A 20,383-nucleotide genomic window follows, 5' to 3' on the forward strand; every position below is an offset into this window, starting at 1 on the left:
CAGTGGAATCAAGTATTTATTAAATCGTATGTTCTTAGGTAATTGTTTTTCTAGTGCAAGTAGTGATATTTCAAAAGGTTTGTAACATCTCTGTGCAGGTGGAAGGGTATGTTGATATTCCTGAGGCTCAGAATCTTTAGATGCCTTCAAAATGAGATGTGAATAAAGAAAGGTTTTTGTAAGTGCATTTATAAAGTGCTTTTAAAGACTATGCTGTCAGCCAGTCCATCTCATGTGATACAGTGAGAAGAAGTGATGAAACTCCAAGAAAAACCTTAGTCCAAACTCAAGCTGGGGCTCCCCTGAATGTTGAGTGTAATAGGGTATTTTGGGCAAATGCTTTTTTCAGAAATAAGTGATATTTCCATAAAGTTCAACAGCTAGATTTAAGTCCAGATTGCCCTTGAAATTACCCACAGGGTTGCAATATTATGAGTTATGGTTAAACTGGGGCACATAGTGTTTTAAAACAGCTAGCATCAGGTTTTTTTTTTATACAAGTCTTCCAATTTTATTAGTTCCTAGCAGAAAACGGTTTTTGAACTTTACCTTGTTATAACGGAATGTTGATTCATAGAATAGATAGCTCCCTTAATCCTAGATTACACACAGAAAATGTGTTCAATTTGTACTGCATGAGCTCAAATAGCTCAGAACTTTACCATCAGGACTTGGAGAATTTTCTGTGTCACCACAGTCTTCACTTTTCACAGGAACTCCAGGCGGGTCCTCGCCTTGAGCTGAAAGAATAAGAGAAGATAGTCCTTGATTGATAGAGAACTAGAACGGCCTGACTGCCAATTGTTCTGTCACCTTCCACTGCCCTCTTCATTTTAAAAATAATCTTGGGATTCAACTTCTTTTGCAGAAAAGGTTAAAGGAGGAAATAGTGGGTTGAGTTGCTGGAATACTTTAGTGTTGTCATCTTTAGATTGTCTTTAATTTGTGAGATATCGTATACATACATACACAATTTCTCAAATTAGAAATCTGGTAGCATGAAAACAGGGGAACTCGGTTTAATCAGAACAACGTGCAATTTAAATTTAGGGAAATTTGTGTGTATGTGAATTTATGTAGCTTAACCTTTAAAGAGAGAATAAAAAGAAAACCTACTTTGCCTTAGGCATGCCTAAAAGCTGAGAGATTCATTCTCCTGGCAGTGAGGTTTTGTGTTAAACACAAATGAATGAATGGCTTAGTTGCTTCCCTAGGAGACTTTCCCAGATGCTGCCATTTTGGATTGCTGAGGATCCAGTCTTTAGTTAATTTCTGTTGAAATTGTTCTCTATTTGCACAGCTTCAGAAAGGATGTCATCCATTTGCTGTAGCTAAAGCTGTATAACATGCTGAAATGTAATAGTAAAGGGAACATTTTTCTTATTGTGACACATTTTCCAGATAGTCCAAAGGACAATAATATCTTATTTCTTAGTTAAATATCTATTATGTTTTCAAAATCTGAAGAACAAGGGCATTTGTAAATACAAATAAAGGGCTGGAAATTCATAATTTCAGTTTTTATTATTTCTATGCTTTTTCAAAATGGGAGACTGAGTTCATTTTCATAATTTTTTTGAGCCTGGGATATAGTAAATTTGGTGTGCCTGTTGGTGAGGATGAAGTAAGTAGAGGAATGATCCAATTTATAATCCCTTTAAAGAAAGGTACCTTAAGATAGAACTTGTGCTCTTGGTAATGATTTACTGAAGCTGAGAATCATGAAATATGACTCAGAGGTGACCAATCTCTGATCTTTGGTGGATGGATAGTAGAGAGGTCAGTAGTTGAAAACATAAAGCAAAAAAACTGGGTGAAGTGAAGAAAGCCATTTTATATTTGAAGTCTGCAGTGCAGGGTCATTTAAATGGAGATGACAAACTTTTGCATCTTGTGCTGAGAAAGAGAACTGTGCATTAGACATGTAGGTATTTGGGAGATGTCAATATAGAAGTAACATTGATGATATGAGAGAAGTTAGAAAAAATGTGACATGAGAATAAAAAAATGACTCTCAGTCTCCCAAGCCCTTCAAGGACAACATGAAAGTAACTGTGCCCATGAGTTCTTTCCAGAAATTGGTTCCTGAGGATGAGGCTGGGAAAGGAAAACAAAACTTGAAACTTCCAACTAGACTTGAACTTCCACCATGTCACATCCTTTCTTATTGTCAATTTCAGAAAGTGGGTAATTTTTCAATTGCTCATCAATACATTCCTTAAAAACACAATTACAGAAGAAGCCATTGATGGATTTCTCTAAGCCTGGGAGTAGGAAATGCTTGCTAATTATGCCTCAAACAGAAGCAATAAGGAAAAAATGGAAATATTTGACAATATATAAATATAATAAACTTTTAGATGGAAAAAAATTAAGAAATGTTTAGGAAAAGCTATTACAAATTGAGGAAAAATATTTATACCTGTTATTGACAAAAGGTTAATATCTTTAATAAAGTACTTTTAGAAATAGAGATGAAGATCAACAACTAGATAGAAATTGAGCAAGAAATTTAACAGACAATTCATTAAGAAAAGGAAAAAAAATATCCTGTTGTCACATGAAAAGATGATTCACTTTGCTAATTATGAAAATGTGAATTAAAATTACACTGAGAAAAGGATTTCTGCTTAAGGTGGCCTATCACGATGTAGACTAAACCTCCTACCAAGAACAGCTAGAAACACTGGACAGATAATTTAAGAAATTATTTTAAGGCACTAGAGAGCCATCAGTGCAGTACAAACTTGAGGAGGTACAAAAACAGTGATCCTGATATTTTACATGTGCTCAGTAGTTGACCACAATCCACCAGATGTATAATGAGGATTGGGGAAAGGAAGGGACAAAACCTAGAGGTCAGTGGCAACCAAAGAAGAGGTGCCTAGATAAGTACCTGAAATTTTCAATGGGGTTCCCTGCAGGGTTGTATTCTCCGGGGAAGGAACTTGAACTAGACCAGCTTTAGAAAAACTGAAGTCCAACTTTTAATCAATTCAATCCCTAATTAGAGTGCTCTGTGCAATTCCACTTGCCTGTCAGAAGCAAACATAAATCCTCTCTTTAAAAGATAAAATCACCCAGAGCATCAAGTTATGTCTACAGTTATTCACACAGAGTAAAGCATTCAATAAAAAAATTATATGGCATTCCAGAAGAACAAGAATAAATCAGTAAAAACCAAGAAAATAAGATAATGCATAAAAGCACTGTAGGCACAACTTTAAAATAATGATTAATGTTTCTAACAATTGGACACCAAGTTGTAGAATTTCATGGCAAAGAAGTTTATCAGATAAATAGACACTATTTAAAATGTTAGAAGTAAATCCTACAACAGAAAAATATACAATAACTGAAGATAAGAATTTATTAGGTGGATTTGGCAACAGACAAAGCTGAAGAAGGGATTTGAAAGCTGAAAGCTAGGTTAGAAGAAATTATCAAGAACAACATATAGATGAAAAATACAGAAAACAGCAGAACGCATGAGATAGGATCTATCCTATGTGCAATGAGGCCAAAGCAATATTTGGATAATGGCTAATAATTTCCCAAAATTACTGGAAGATATGAAAACACAGTTTCAAAACACTATGATCCTCACGCAGTATTAACCCAAAACTATTGCAAAATTTTACACCTCACAAAAATTTCTTTCTGATTTGAATTTGCAATAAAATGTTTTCAGGGAAAAATAGAGAATTTGCTCAGGGACAATAAAGAGTAGACCTACATGGAAGGAATAGTTTTCACCATCCTCAAAAATAAATTCTGGGTAGATGATTTGGAGCGAAGATGGCGGCGTGAGTAGGACAGTGGGAATCTCCTCCCAAAAACATATATATTTTTGAAAATACAACAAATACAGCTATCCCTAAAAGAGAGACCAGAAGACACAGGACAACAGCCAGACTACATCCACACCTGCCAGAACCCAGTACCTGGTGAAAGGGGTAAGATACAAGCCGCAGGTCAGTGGGACCCGAGCGCCCCTCACCCCAGCTCCCAGCGGGAGGAGAGGAGTCGGAGCGGGAAGGAGAGGGAGCCCAGGACTGCTGAACACCCAGCCCCAGCCACCTGCACCAGAGCGCAGACACACAGTGTATGCATGGGGTGCTGGAAACTAGGGAAGCAGGACAGTAAGACCTGTGAGCAGGTCCCGAAGCCGGCGCCCTTTGACAAAGAAAAGCCAGTGCTTTTTGAAAGTCTTAAAGGGACAGGGACTCCACAACTGGACGGAAACATCCGGGGTCACAGTCCAGCAGCTGGAAATTCCAGGGAACTTCAGGCGCACTAACCCCCTGGACAACAGCTCTGAGACCCCTCACAGAGGTAAAAAGCCAAACAGCCCCCCATCCATTACCCCTCCGGGGCCCTGCCATAGCAGAGCAGCCGCCTGAGGCTGGCCACACCCACTGCAAGGGAGCTTCCTCCATACCGGCAGGGCAAGATACAGAGACCCAATCTACACGCAACTGCACAAAACAAGCCACTAGGGGTCGCAGTTGTCCCAGTAAAGAAAGGCCAGGAGCCAAGTGGAAAGAGTCATAGCTCTCCCAGCTGACAGACGAGTCAATAACACACCACTGCACCTATCAACATGAAAAGGCAAAAAAATTTGATCCAGAGAAGACTAACCCAGACAGCTTTGACATCTTCTACATCTTCCCCTGAGAAGGAACCTGGGGAGATAGATTTAACCAATCTTCCTGAAAAAGAATTCAAAACAAAAGTCATAACCATGCTGATGGACTTGCAGAGAAATATGCAAGAACTAAGGAGGGAGAATACAGAAATAAAACAATCTCTGGAAGGACTTCAAAACAGAATGGACAAGCTGCAAGACACCATTAATGTACTAGAAAACAGAGAACAGGAACACAGAGAAGCTGATGCAGAGAGAGATAAAAGGATCTCCAGGAATGAAAGAATTTTAAGAGAACTGTGTGAACAATCAAAACGGAACAATATTCGCATGATAGGGGTACCAGAAGAAGAAGAGAGAAAAAAAAGGATAGAAAGTATCTTTGAAGAAATAATTGCTGAAAACTTCCCTAAACTAGGGGAGGAAATGGCCTCTCAGACCACAGAGGTACACAGAACTCCCATGATAAGGGATCCAAGGAGGGCAACACCAAGACACATAATAATTAAAATGGCAAAGATCAAAGACAAGGACAAAGTATTACAGGCAGCCAGAGAGAAAAAAAAGGTCACCTACAAAGGAAAACCCATCAGGCTGTCAACAGACATCTCAACAGAAACCCTACAGGCCAGAAGAGAATGGCATGATATACTTAATGCAATGAAACAGAAGGGCCTCGAACCAAGAATACTGTATCCAGCACGATTATCATTTAAATATGAAGGAGGGATTAAACAATTCCCAGACAAGCAAAAGTTGAGGGAATTTGCCTCCCACAAACCACCTCTACAGGACATCTTACAGGGACTGCTCTAGATGGGAGCACTCCTAAAAAGAGCACACAACAAAACACTCAACATATGAAGAAGGGAGGAGAAGGAATAAGAAGGGGGAAAAATAAAGAATCATCAGACCATGTTTATAATAGCTTAATAAGTGAGTTAAGTTGGACAGTAAGATAGTAAGGAAGCGAACCCTAAAACTTTGGTAACCACAAACTTAAAGCCTGCAATGGCAATAAGTACATACCTTTCAATAATCATCCTAAATGTAAATGGACTGAACGCACCAATCAAAAGACACAGAGTAATACAATGGATAAAAAAGCAAGATCCATCCATATGCTGCTTACAAGAGACTCACCTCAAACCCAAAGACATGCACAGACTTAAAGTCAAGGGATGGAAAAAGATATTTCATGCAAACAACAGAGAGAAAAAAGCAGGTGTTGCAATACTAGTATCAGACAAAATAGACTTCAAAATAAAGAAGGTAACAAAAGATAAAGAAGGACATTACATAATGATAAAGGGGTCAATCCAACAAGAGGACATAACCATTATAAATATATATGCACCCATTATAGGAGCACCAACATATGTGAAACAAATAGTAACAGAATTAAAGGAGGAAATAGAATCCAATGCATTCATTCTGGGAGACTTCAACACAACACTCACTCCAAAGGACAGATCCACCAGACAGAAAATAAGTAAGGACACAGAGGCACCAAACAACACACTAGAACAGATGGACCTAATAGACATCTACAGAACTCTACATCCAAAAGCAACAGGATACACATTCTTCTCATGTGCACATGGAACATTCTCCAGAATAGACCACATACTAGGCCACAAAAAGAGCCTCAGTAAATTCAAAAAGATTGAAATCTTGCCAACCAACCTTTCAGACCACAAAGGCATAAAACTAGAAATAAATTGTACAAAGAAAGCAAAAAGGCTCACAAACACATGGAGGCTTAACAACATGCTCCTAAATAATCAATGGATCAATGACCAAATTAAAATGGAGATCCAGCAATATATGGAAACAAATGACAACAACAACATAAAGCCCCAACTACTGTGGGACACAGCAAAAGCAGTCTTAAGAGGAAAGTATATAGCAATCCAGGCATATTTAAAGAAGGAATAACAATCCCAAATGAATGGTGTAATGTCACAATTATCAAAATTGGGAAAAGAAGAACAAATGAGGCCTAAGGCCAGCAGAAGGAGGGACATAATAAAGATCAGAGAAGAAATAAATAAAATTGAGAAGAATAAAACAATAGAAAAAATCAATGAAACCAAGAGCTGGTTCTTTGAGAAAATAAACAAAATAGATAAGCCTCTAGCCAGACTTATTAAGAGGAAAAGAGAGTCAACACACATCAACAGAATCAGAAACGAGAAAGGAAAAATCACGATGGACCCCACAGAAATACAAAGAATTATTAAAGAGTACTATGAAAACCTATATGCTTAGCAAACTGGGAAACCGAGGAGAAATGGACAACTTCCTAGAAAAATACAACCTTCCAAGACTGACCCAGAAAGAAACAGAAAATCTAAACAGACCAACTACCAGCAACGAAATTGAAGCAGTAATCAAAAACTACCAAAGAACAAAACCCCCGGGACAGATGGATTTACCTCGGAATTCTATCAGACATACAGAGAAGACATAATACCCATTCTCCTTAAAGTTTTCCAAAAAATAGAAGAGGAGGGAATACTCCCAACCTCATTCTATGAAGCCAACATCACCCTAATACCAAAACCAGGCAAAGACCCCACCAAAAAAGAAAACTACAGACCAATATCTCTGATGAACATAGATGCAAAAGTACTCAACAAAATATTAGCAAACCGAATTAAAAAATACATCAGAAGTATCATACACCATGACCAAGTGGGATTCATCCCAGGGATGCAAGGATGGTACAACATTCGAAAATCTGTCAAGATCATCCACCACATTAACAAAAAGAAAGACAAAAACCACATGATCATCTCCATAGATGCTGAAAAAGCATTCGACAAAATTCAACATCCATTCATGATAAAAACTCTCAACAAAATGGGTATAGAGGGCAAGTACCTCAACATAATAAAGGCCATATATGATAAACCCACAGCCAACATAATACTGAACAGCGAGAAGCTGAAAGCTTTTCCTTTGTGATCGGAAACAAGACAGGGGTGCCCACTCTCCCCACTGTTATTCAACATAGCACTGGAGGTCCTAGCCAGGGCAATTAGACAAAACAAAGAAATACAAGGAATCCAGATTGGTAAAGAAGATGTTAAATTGTCACTATTTGCAGATGACATGATACTGTACATAAAAAACCCTAAAGAATCCACTCCGAAACTACTAGAGCTAATATCAGAATTCGGCAAAGTTGCAGGATACAAAATTAACACACAGAAATCTGTGGCTTTCCTATACACTAACAATGAACTAATAGAGAAATCAGGAAGACAATTCCATTCACAATAGCATCAAAAAGAATAAAATACCTAGGAATAAACCTAACCAAGGAAGTGAAAGACCTATACCCTGAAAACTATAAGACACTCTTAAGTGAAATTAAATAGGTCACTAACAAATGGAAACTCATCCCACGCTCCTGGCTAGGAAGAATTAATATAGTCAGAATGGCCATCCTGCCCAAAGCAATATACAGATTTGATGCAATCCGTATCAAACTACCAACAGCATTCTTCAATGAACTGGAACAAATAGTTCAAAAATTCATATGAAAACACCAAAGACCCCAAATAGCCAAAGCAATCCTGAGAAAGAAGAATAAAGTAGGGGGGATCTCACTCCCCAACTTCAAGCTCTATTATAAAGCCACAGTAATCAAGACAATTTGATACTGGCACAAGAACAGAGCCACAGACCAATGGAACAGAATAGAGACTCCAAACATTAACCCAAACATATATGGTCAACTAATATTTGATAAAGGGGCCATGGGCATACAATGGGGAAATGACAGTCTCTTCAACAGATGGTGCTGGCAAAACTGGACAGCTACATGTAAGAGAATGAAACTGGATCACTGTCTAACCCCATACACAAAAGTAAATTCGAAATGGATCAAAGACTTGAATGTAAGTCATGAAACCATAAAACTCTTAGAAAAAAACATTGGCAAAAATCTCTTAGACATAAACATGAGTGACCTCTTCTTGAACATATCTCCCCGGGCAAGGGAAACAAAAACAAAAATGAACAAATGGGACTATATCAAGCTGAAAAGCTTCTGTACAGCAAAGGTCACCATCAATAGAACAAAAAGGCATCCTACAGTATGGGAGAATATATTCATAAATGACAGATCCAATAAAGGGTTGACATCCAAAATACATAAAGAGCTCACACACCTCAACAAACAAAAAGCAAATAATCCAATTAAAAAATGGGCAGAGGAGCTGAATAGACACTTCTCCAAAGAAGAAATTCAGATGGCCAACAAACACATGAAAAGATGCTCCACGTCGCTTGTCATCAGAGAAATGCAGATTAAAACCACAATGAGATATCACCTCACACCAGTAAGGATGGCTGCCATCCAAAAGACAAACAACAACAAATGTTGGCGAGGCTGTGGAGAAAGGGGAACCCTCCTACACTGCTGGTGGGAATGTAAATTAGTTCAACCATTGTGGAAAGCAATATGGAGGTTCCTCAAAATGCTCAAAATAGAAATACCATTTGATCCAGGAATTCCACTTCTACGAATTTACCCTAAGAATGCAGTACTCCAGTTTGAAAAAGACAGATGCACCCCTATGTTTATCGCTGCACTATTTACAATAGCCAAGATATGGAAGCAACCTAAATGTCCATCAGTAGTTGAATGGATAAAGAAGAGGTGGTACATATACACAATGGAATATTACTCAGCTATAAGAAAAAAACAGATCCTACCATTTGCAACAACATGGATGGAGCTAGAGGGTATTATGCTCAGTGAAATAAGCCAGGCGGAGAAAGACAAGTACCAAATGATTTCACTCATATGTGGGGTATAACAACAAAAGAAAACTGAAGGGACAAAACAGCAGCAGAAGCACAGAACCCAAGAATGGACTAACAGTTACCAAAGGGAAAGGGACTGGAGAGGACGGGTGGGAAGGGAGGGATAAGGGTGGGCAAAAAGAAAGGGGGTATTACGATTAACATGTGTAGTATTGGGGGGGCACGGAGAGGGCTGTGAAACACAGAGAAGACAAGCAGTGATTTTACAGCATCTTATTACTCAGATGGACAGTGACTTTAAACGGGTATGTGGGAGGGGACTTGGTGAAGGGGGGAGCCTAGTAAACATAATGTCCTTCATGTAATTGTAGATTAATGATACCAAAATAAAACTAATAAAAATTAAAAAAATAAATAAATTCTGGGTAGATTACAGAACTAAATGTGAAAGGTAACATGGAAAACAGCCTTCACATCATTAGGCAAAAATTTGTCACACAGGAAAAACAAAGCAATAATCAGAGAAAAGACTGGTAATCTGAAAAACATTAAATTAGTATCATTAGTTTGCCAAAACACACCATTAAGAGAGTGCAAAATAAGTCAATGTGGAAGAAGATATTTGCAGTATGTATCACTTACAAAAACTCTTGTACTGAATATTTAAAAAATAACTGCACAAAATAACATAGGAAAGACAGGGGACACAGTAGAAAATGGTCAAGAAACAAACATTTTGCAAAAGAGGGTATCCTGTTAGATGCCTAATTTTTTTGAATGACTTTCACCAAATCTCATATTATTTAAAAGCTTTGGCTTCTTTACAATTAAAATGATTATAAAATGTTTTATCTCCTTGTCTCAGTCTCTAGGATGCCATCAGAACGAATTAAAATATAATATTATTGTTATTATTTATAAGAAATGATCACTGTGGAAAGGAAGTTAATTCACCTAACAACTATTTAAACATTACTTCCTTGACTTTCTCCTCAGAGTCGTTGTTTTTGATGGGATCTAGAGAGACCTGTGGCATTTTTTTCCATGAAATCTCTTTCGAAGTCATCACTACCACTCGTAAGAACTCCAGTGATAGTACTATGGAGAAACCCCTGTGGCATCTGGGAGAACGTTTTATCCAATAGGCAGGATACTAGTCAATTAAATAACACTCTTTAAGATGAAGGACCATACAAAATACTTTTAAGAACTGGTTGAGAGAGGAAGGAAGAAGTTGAAAAGAACAAAATGCAAAAGGCAAAGCAGAAAATAGTAAACATTTAAGTTGCTCACCTGATATTTTGTCTTTTTAAACTCATTATTTTATAACATAATTTGGGAGAGAAATCTCTGTTTGTCACCATACTGGCATAGATTAGCATGAGATGCAGTGGTAGATTTGAGGCCCATGACTTAGAGATAAAAGCAGAAATCAAAGTTGTAGCTCTATATATCACTACATCCCAGGAGAAGAGGGAGGTGTAGTCTGTTAGATCTGCTTTCAAAAACACTGAAGGTATGTTTAGTAGACATTACTAGTTTATTTAGTGTCATGAGTATGAATGATGTATGCATGTGGCAATACATGACTATTGTATGTATGCAGTGACATGGCATGTGCAAGTGTGTGTGTATGTATTTGGAAAGAGAGTGGGGGACAACAGACATTTGTTGCTCTGACATGCGTGTGGAACTAGTATTAGCCTAATGGCTTCTCCTCTGCTAGGCAGTGCAACTGAGTGTCCCAGAGAAATGAGTTCATTTCACATAGACACAGAATCTGATCAAAACAAAAATTGCCTCTGCAGCCTATTTACTCCATTGTGCCTGTTCCTCCCCCCTTTGACTGCTGCTGCTTGGAACACAGACAAGAGGTACATTTCAGGACTCCTAGCAGGAGATGAAAGATGATGAAATGGAAAGAGTCTGGGACATTCAGTACCATTTTCATTTTCAATTACCAACTGCAACTGTCCTCCTCAAAGCCTTGATTATGGTAACCTTTTGTAGGTCAGTTGCATTACATAAAAAGTAATAAACAAAGCAGGTCGCATCACACACAAAAAACTCACATGCATATAGAAAGCAGTTAATCAGGTTTTTAAATATATAACCATGGAGAGATGTTGGAGGGTTCTCCAAGTTTTTCTTTGGAGATTTGTATTGACAATAAACTCCATGCAACAAACAGAATTACAAATAATTATTTCTCAGAGTATGCAGTTGCATAGGTGCCATGACAGCTAGAGAGATAAGGGCCTATCTGGATTCAATTAAGATGTTACTGACCCAAAGCAAATATTCCTAAACCATCATTTGCCATATGACAATGTTTGCCATATGCATGTTCAAGCTTTACCATTAATGTAATGGGTGAGATAATTACTCAGAAGTGTTCACTCCCTGTCGTCTACACTCATGGGGGTCTATTTCACTGTCCCTTGACATTGGGCTTAGCTGTGGAATTTGCCTTGGCCAGTGGGATATTAGCAGAAGTGAGTCAGAGGCTTGAAATGTATGTGTAGAGTTGGGCTTGTCCTTTCATTCTCCTGCATTTTTGCCCCAAGAAGAACATGCTTTAGGGAGCGGCTGATTCAAGGAGGATAAGCCTTGGCCTCAACTCATAGCCTCACTTCCTTTCTAAGGCAGACTAGGTGAGGTTGATCCTCTATCCATGAACAAAAGAACAGATGGTTACTGTTCTAACCCCCACCAAATTGAAGATGACTTTTGTGCAGCTTTTTTGTGGTGATAGTTAACACACTTAGCCATACATTTTTTAATTGACTCACGACTAACATTGCTTAATATGTACATAGCTATAAAGTCATGAGCTTGATATGTGACTAATTTTTTAACACATGATAAGAAATATGTTAATTTTTACATCACTTACAATCATGTATGGACATGTACGACTTTGAGATACCCCAAATTAATTATACAGATGAAAAGTCCCTTAATAGGCTAAACTCTATGGTATACTAAAACAGAAGAAAAGTGGTTGTAGAGTCAGACAGTTTATCACATACATTTAACTTCCAAGCTTAAATGGCAGAAGGCTATTATTCCCCATTCACAGTCCCAATTTATAATCTTTTTAAGCTACTAATTGTTAGGGGAGATGATCTCAATTAGACCTTACCATACCCTAGATTGCTAAGTTCACTTCCTAGGTGAACAATCTGAGTGCAACTAAGTGATAGGAGATCAAAGACCAATTTATTGAAGAAGAGTGTCAATGGAAATACAGGACTTGAATATAAGTTGGGTTTTTGTGGCACATTGCACTGTAATGATACTTTCCCACAAACTGCTATGTATAGTTAGGTCACCAATACTATTTAAAATTACAATTATCTTAAAGTCATTTTTCTCAATGCTGTGGTTTCAATGGCCATAAACAAAATTTATTTGATCTCAAAAAGAAAATTCTAGTTCTTTGTAATAGCATGATAATAGCTTATCTAGTCATATAGCTGCTTAAGTAGCAGCCAGATGTTTTGCAATAACATGTAAAAGTGCAGGGGACAAACACTCCTTCAAAAATTCCTCCAATCTGAAGGGAGGCCAAATAAATCAGGCAACATTTAACAAAGATTTACCACACACTCTTCCAACCACAAATGCCACATAACATAGCACAAGACCAGCCTCTATAAATTCCTTTTTTCCATTGGATATGTTTTTTTTTAAATAACTTCCTTTCCTGTGATCTGTGACAGATTCAGAACCTCAGGACTGCCAATTTCTGGCCACTTTTCTCAGAAACACATTAGGGAAGTGGGGAAGAGTTCAACTCTCTAGACTTGGGCAGAAGTAGTTTCAAATCCAAGCTCCAGCGTTTCTATTTGTGTGACCTTGGACAAGTCCTGTTTACATCTAGAATTTAAGTTTTGTTACTTTTAGATGGGAGCAATGACATCACCCTCATAACACTTGAGGGTCAAAATCAGCAATGATTGACTATAATAAATGTATGATTAGTATTTATTGGCTGAGCAAAACAAAAAGTTGAATAGCTACTTCTGGATATGTCTTAATCACTGACGCTTAAGCACACAAATTTAGCTGCACCACATCTCTGGACCATTCAAAAATTTTTCACATTTCTCTCCTCTCTGGTATCATTTATTCATTCAGTCATTTATGCAGCCAGCATATATGTTGAATCCCATCTATGTTTGAAGCTTAATGAAAAGAATTGAATTGGTTAGAGGTCTGGTGTAGATGGACTGAATCTCAGACGAGAAAGCACTATTGCTGTTAAGCAGTGCATTTTTCTTCTATTACTTCTTATCCATAATTAGAATGAAGAATATAAAAAAGTCAATAAGGAAAACATTCAATTGCCAAGTAGGAAAATTGGCAAAATAAACAATCAAATGACAAGGGAAAGGAAAGAAAGAAGGTTGGAAGGAAGGATGGAAGGAAAAGAAAGAGAAGGGCAGAGGAAGAACAGGAGAGGAGAGGAAGAATCTGGCCAAGGTCAAAACTGAAAATGCTTTTGAAATGCAAGGCAGTGGATTTTTGCATTCTAGAAGAACAAGTAAGTATCAAAAAACAAAATGCCATGCCACATATTTCTCTCTTTCTAGTTTGGAACAAGACGTGTTCTTTTCAATTTGCTAGAGTTAGCTGGCTCAGAACTTTCCACAAAAAATCGTATTTCAGATATAAATTTTATTAAGATGTGCTTGTTTTTCTCTCAGTCCTTAAGTTTTTGGTTGGCAGTGAGCTGCTTTAATTAATAAGTGCCAAGAATAGATTTTTTTGTTAAAAGCCAATGACTAAATTCTTGCCTCCCTCCCTCCTTCCCTTCCTCCCTTTGTCCCTTCCTTCCTTCCTATCATTTGTTTTTATATTTTACCAATTTTCTTATTTGGTTGGTCAATGGTTTCCTTATTGACTCTTTTATCTATTCTTCATAAATTTAAAAAAAGAACCATCTCAGTCAAATATGTCATAAATATTTTCTCTCGGATTGTCATCTGTCTTTTGATTTTCTTCAAGGTATATTAAATAAATTTTATTATGCTTTCTTCTTTAGATAGCTTTAGATATTTTTTAAGTGCCACATATGTGCCAAGATAGTTATAAAATTCTTAATTCAACTTCATTAATTTGTTAAAGATGTATTCTTAGGGTAAGATTTCTATTCTGATTTTTGTGGAACATGGTCATCAATTCAGTTTTTCCTTCATTTTAGGGAAGTTTCTCTACTAGATGTTGACTTCTAAATTTTAGAAACATCAATTGTTCTCACATAAAAAAGTGTATGCCTTCTTTCTTACATACATATTATTTTTTTCTATAATTATTTTAGATTTTCTGTGTTCTTTTCCACTGTCATTATTGCAAGCTGTTTTTCTTTCTTCCACAGGAGATTGTTCATCTGTCTGTTGCTGGCTTGCAGGCTCCCTCCCTTCCCTCCCCCTCCTCTGTCCTGGCTTCCACGTGCTTGCAGGGTGAGGTGTGTGATGCATATCCATTAGCATGCTACCCCTTTCTCACAGTATCTGTGGCCTGTTGGTCCTCCAGGAGCTACCTTTGGATGTTTTTTGGGGAGGTAAAGGGGCCAAAGCATTTACCACATTAGGTGTGCTGGACTTCTCAGCAAGTGCGTCCCCTCCCCAGTCCAGGTTTACTCCACTGTTCATTGTTGCCTGACACAGTGGGGAGCTATTCTTGAGGTCTGGATAGATTGTTCAATTCAGTGTGAGACTCAGAAGGTCTGGGGAGATTTTTCAATTCAGCGTGAGACTCAGAACTTTCTTTCCAAGAGAGAGATTGAGAGATTGGGAGTCAGTCAGCCTTGGAGCTTCTCTATTCTCTTTTGCTGTTACTCAGCTTCTTAAACAAGAAGGTGGTAAACACTCCCCACACAGCCCGCAGGGAGGGAAGGGCTCCTTCTTTAAGGAGCCTTCACCTGGCCCTCTTCAGCACCCCCTCTCCTGCTTCCTGCTCACCTGCCTTATTGATTCTCTTTTGTTTTCTGTTGGATGAAATTCGTGTTTCTGCTAGAGGCAATTAGTTTCAGGCATTTGTTACTTGTCTGCCTTTTCTCTCCTATTTTTCTCCCAGCAGGAGATATTAAAACAGAGAAATATGGAGGGTTTTCTGTCTCTCTGGGGGAAAGAGGAATAAAAGGTGTTCATGGCTGACTTCATCCTCTTGTGGAAATATCCTTGGGCCATTCCTATCCAAGTTAGATAGGTAAATGGGTAGCTAGTCAGATTCTATTCAGGATGATTTCTGGGCCTGGCAGCGTTAGGGGGCAGGTTGGGGGTGATGCCAGGCTCATGGTTTCTGCATATCTGGAAATGTGTCTTTCCTTTCTTGGCTACCAGTGCGTTCTTCTGTCTGATTACTGTTCTTGTTGATGGTCCTTGTTACTTCGTTTACTTATCTGCTTTCATATTGTTGTGTTTGGGGGAGAGCGAGGTTTGAAATCTGACTTCACACCATCTTTACCATCTTAAACCAAGACCAGACTCCTTTGATTTGTGTGACTGGGTATTCCCTACATGGGTCACACACACCTGGCTTTTGTTAGTGGCTGGTTTCAGGAATACTTATCAAATTATAGTTATGGTCAGACTGGATGATATGGACTGAATAATTGTATCCCCCTAAAATTCTTATGTTGGAACCCCTAACCCCAATATGACTGTATTTGGAGATAGGGCCTTTATGGAGGTAATGAAGGGTAAATGAAGCCATATTGGTGAGGCCCTAATCTGATAGGACTGTGGCCTTATAAGAAGAGAAAGAGAGAGATTTTCCCCCTTCTATGCCCTGTGGGGACACAATGAGAAGGAGACTATCTATAGGCCAGGAAGGGAGCGCCCACCAGAAGCCAAGATCAGCCAGAGCCTCGCTGTCGGACTTCCCAGCCTCTTGCACTGTAAGAAGGGAAATTTCCATTGCTTAAGCCATCCATTCTATGGTATTGTGTTATGGCAGTCTGAGCAGACTGATATACTTTGTTGAGACAAAGGTATAATTGTAAACCATCTGTCCCCCATCTAATCTATTTTCCCTCAAAAAACTGCAATGCTGAAGCTGCTACTTGACAGCTCTGCCTCTGTTTGTCATTTGGACAAACACTGTAGACGCACGCCCATGGCTCCCTCTCCAAAGTCAGATAATGAATGATGAAGCTGACAGGATCATATGGGTGGAAAATTTGCATGTTTCCACAAAACACCCTTTCCATGGCAACACACCTCTTCACATATTAATTGGGAATATTCTCCCCTAATCAAAACCAGAAGCTGTCTTTAGTAGGAGATGAGAGGCAGTGGTGGTAGCTGGGGGTGGCCATGAAATCACAATACATACAAATTCTTCTTTTACAGTTAACCAGCTGATTTCCCTCCATGCGGTCCCCTGAGAATGGTTTGGAATTCATTATTAGTTACTGCCAGAATAACTCCTCTGTAGAGAAACCCAGTATTTAGGAAAAAAAAGCAAAAAAGGTGCCCACCAGGTATTTCAATGCCTACCATGTGCTAGAATACAGATGAGTGAGGCGTGCTGTGGCCTTCATGGAATTCACAAGCTGTGGGCAGGGAGAGAGAGAGAGAGTGACAAGAGAGGGAGTATTAACCGCTCACAGGCCAAGTGACAAGGGCTGTGAGATGTACCCGGAACTGTAGACGCACAAAGGTCAGAGTGATCCACCTCTTCTGAAGGGAGTGAGGAAAAATCTTGGGGCACAAAGAGATGACACTGAAGCAGGAGCTGGCGGTCTGAGTCAGTTTCAAACATTTCTCACCCATGCTGAGCATTTGGATAGGTAGAAACAACTCCTGTGTTTAAAACAGCTGGAGGACCCAGTTTTTAGCATCTTTAACCAGACTACTTCAGGCCTGGCCCTTTTTTCCCTTCGTCCATCTCACCTTGATGGTTGTGCTTCTCTCACGAGATCTAAAGGCAGATTCTGGCTCCTCTGTACGTGATTTCGACCACTGCGTCCTTCCCAGGTGTTGTGTTGTCTCGCTTGGCTTAACTGAGCTAGATTCTGATGGCATTCTACAAGGCTGGCTTTTCATTTCCCTTTTCCAGGCCCCAATTAAGCATCGTATTCTCATTCAGCCTCATTATGTATCCCCTTCCCCCTCCAGGGCCTGGCAGGAGCAAGCCTACAGGGAGGCCCTTCTCAACTGGGGGCTGCCAGGGCTGGTCTCAGATCAGGGTCTTTCAAGCAGGAACAATTCAAATTGGGTGTCTCTCAAACTCCCTCACCTACCATCACACCCCTCTGTGGCTTTTGTTTCTCTCCAGCAACCAGATAAATCCATACACAGCAGGGTCCTAGTGAACACAGACAGGTATTTTTTTTTTCCAGAGGAATCCCTTGATTCTTTCACTTTAATAGGGTTTTAACAATGTAAGGAGCCACAGTGGGGCAGCTTCGACTTTTCAATGGTTCTTTATGCAGCATCTTTCATAATGAAGGAACTTACTCAGGAAGTAAGCAAAGCTGAATGCTCAGACACTTCATCATACCTCATTGCTCCTAAAAGAAAGTGCCTCTGACTGCTTTTGGGTTGAACCCCTTACATGATTGTGTATATAGTTGTTCAGTCAAAAGTGATTTAATCCTGAACATTCTGAATTACAGATTCCTCAGTTATTTCCACTAGATTTGGCCCTCTTTGTATGTTATGTTTTCCTAAATAGCACAATTTATTCTGAACTCTTAATAAAATCTAGCACATCACCTTTGTCCATGACCAAAGTACTCCAAATCTATACCCAGCAAGAAAGCTGCATTCAAGAAGTAGCTAGCAGGGTCACGGAAGCACCAGAGGACGTTATCAGAGGGCTCTGAGCTGGAGGTACGGCCCTCGGGTCTGCTAAGCTAACTCCGTGTCTGGTCTTTACCTCTCAACACCAATTCTTTCAGCTTCAAAGGAAAAATGATATAACTTTCCTACCAGGAGAAGTTTTCAAACACACTTGGTTTTAAAGAAAAGCCCATTTTTCATTCAGCTTTTCTTCACAAAGCCCTGTCACAGACACCTGGATCTTAATCTTTGAACTTCTTTGGATTTAACCATTTTTATGCCTTGTGAGAGTTTATCATTATTAGAGCAAACATACACATATGCATGCACTTGCACACGCCACCCCCCAAAAGATGGTCTAGGCCACATTCCCTAAACATGTAACTGAAACTGCTCTTAAACTCAGCCAGAAGCCTTTTATGAGAGAATTCAAAGCCACTTGTGAGAAGTTGATGTTATGTTTGCCAAGCCTTCCTTCTAGGGGCCTTAGTCTAGTCCAACCAAATCTCTTCACAGATGTGGCCACTGAGTCCCAGAGAAGTGACAGGGCTGCTCCAGGCCCCCCAGTAATGAGGTTGGGACTGACAATCATCCTAACTCCACTCCTAGGCTTTTCCACTACATCATCCACTGCTAGTGGCAGTGGTAAAGTGAGCCCACGGAGGCAGCTGCCGTGGGGTTGGAATTTGGGAAGTGGCCCAGAATCTTCTTTCACTAGTTCGCTTGGTCAACTCTAATCCATTTGGGAGCAAGTATTTGAATATCTTCCATACCCCTAAGATGGCTTGGGTGGGAGAAGGCGCACACACTACTCTCAGCAAGGAGGGTAAGTCTCTGTTGAATGCCAGAGCTTTGCAGTGCTCAGTGACAGCACTCTCTGCAGAAATGGTGGCGTGCCAAGGCCCTTCCTTCCTACAGGACCTGTAGGGCCCTGTAGTGTTGGCCATATTCCAGTGCCACATTATTTTAGAATTGAAGCTTGGTTTGAACCTTCTTTTGAAGATGTGCTCATTCTGTGGCCTCTTTAATATGGAAAACCAGGTTCATCTCACTCTGGAACTCCTTCCACTGGAGTTAGAAGTGCATGCTGGCTTTGTTTGGAATCTAGGGAAAGATTCTGAACATGAGGCACAAAGGTTCATGGCTTCCATGGGCGCCAGAGGATCCGGGAACCCCAGGAGTACAGGGGGTGATCCATCAACAGTGTTTGGGTCTGTGACACTGTCAGCCCCAGCCGCTGGGCTGACATGACTGGGTGGCTCATGACTCATACTGAGCATTTTCACTGGCCTATTTCTTCACAGCTTGACTGACTTTTGACTGCTGAATTTTGCTTTTGTCTTGACTGATGACATTTCTAGGCACCCTGGTCTCTTCCCTACTCATGACTCTCTGGATTCTTTCAGAAGTTTGATAACGAAGAGGTCCATAGCCCTCTGTCTGGCTGCCTTTTGGCATCTTCCCTCAGACTGTGACAGATTTTCCTGCAGTTGCCAAGCGCCTTCATTCTCTGTGTGGAAACAGTGCGTCCCATGAGGGGATGGGCTCCGACTGTCCTGAATAATGGGTCTTGTGCCTGCTTTATCTCCTGACATTTAATCTCTTGTTCCAGGAGACAATTCTAAAGTCTCCCATTGTAGAAAAAAATAACACCCAGAACTTCCCTTTCTAGGCACTAGAAATCTTAATCCATTTTTTGTTCACGTATTTTACCAAACTAGAGATCCTGTCACATAACCTCTACAGCAAGATAACAATTCATCTTTGAGGAGGCAATCCAATTTTGATTTATTGATCTCAGGACACAATGCTTTTCTAAAAAAAAAAAAGTGGACCAATCAGTATGTGATGGTGAAATAAAAGTCTGAAGACCAGGCTTTTTAAAAGGGACAAAACCAAGGGTCTAATTCCTTCTTTTTACAGAATTATAGAGATAGTTTTGCTTGTAATTTTTTTTTTTTTTTGGAAGTTCAGAATAATGCAGCTAGAATAAAGAACACTTCCCCCATCCTGTGGCTTCCTTTGGGTAAATGGAAAGAGTTATACAAAAAGCTGCCCTTAAATTTCAGCTTTCTGGTTCTGTTGCATTTAATCTGGTTGCTATTTGTCTGACTTCAATAGAACATTGATCATTTGTGTGGTTGTAAACCTTGGACAAAGA

The 20,383-nt window shown here is 39.4% G+C and overlaps 1 protein-coding gene across 4 annotated transcripts in view; it reads right to left on the minus strand.

Annotated features, from left to right (window-relative positions):
• The window catches only part of MACROD2 (mono-ADP ribosylhydrolase 2), a 2,035,411-nt gene that overhangs the window by 24,688 nt on the left and 1,990,340 nt on the right, over nt 1-20,383 (minus strand). For all 4 annotated transcript variants that reach the window (XM_036892150.2, XM_036892149.2, XM_036892151.2 and 1 more), the window contains one exon: nt 663-740. In XM_036892150.2, the coding sequence (XP_036748045.2) occupies nt 663-740 (78 nt within the window). The remainder of the gene's footprint in view (nt 1-662; nt 741-20,383) is intronic.

Source organism: Manis pentadactyla, chromosome 5 (assembly GCF_030020395.1).
Source record: "Manis pentadactyla isolate mManPen7 chromosome 5, mManPen7.hap1, whole genome shotgun sequence".
Classification (NCBI taxonomy): domain Eukaryota; kingdom Metazoa; phylum Chordata; class Mammalia; order Pholidota; family Manidae; genus Manis; species Manis pentadactyla.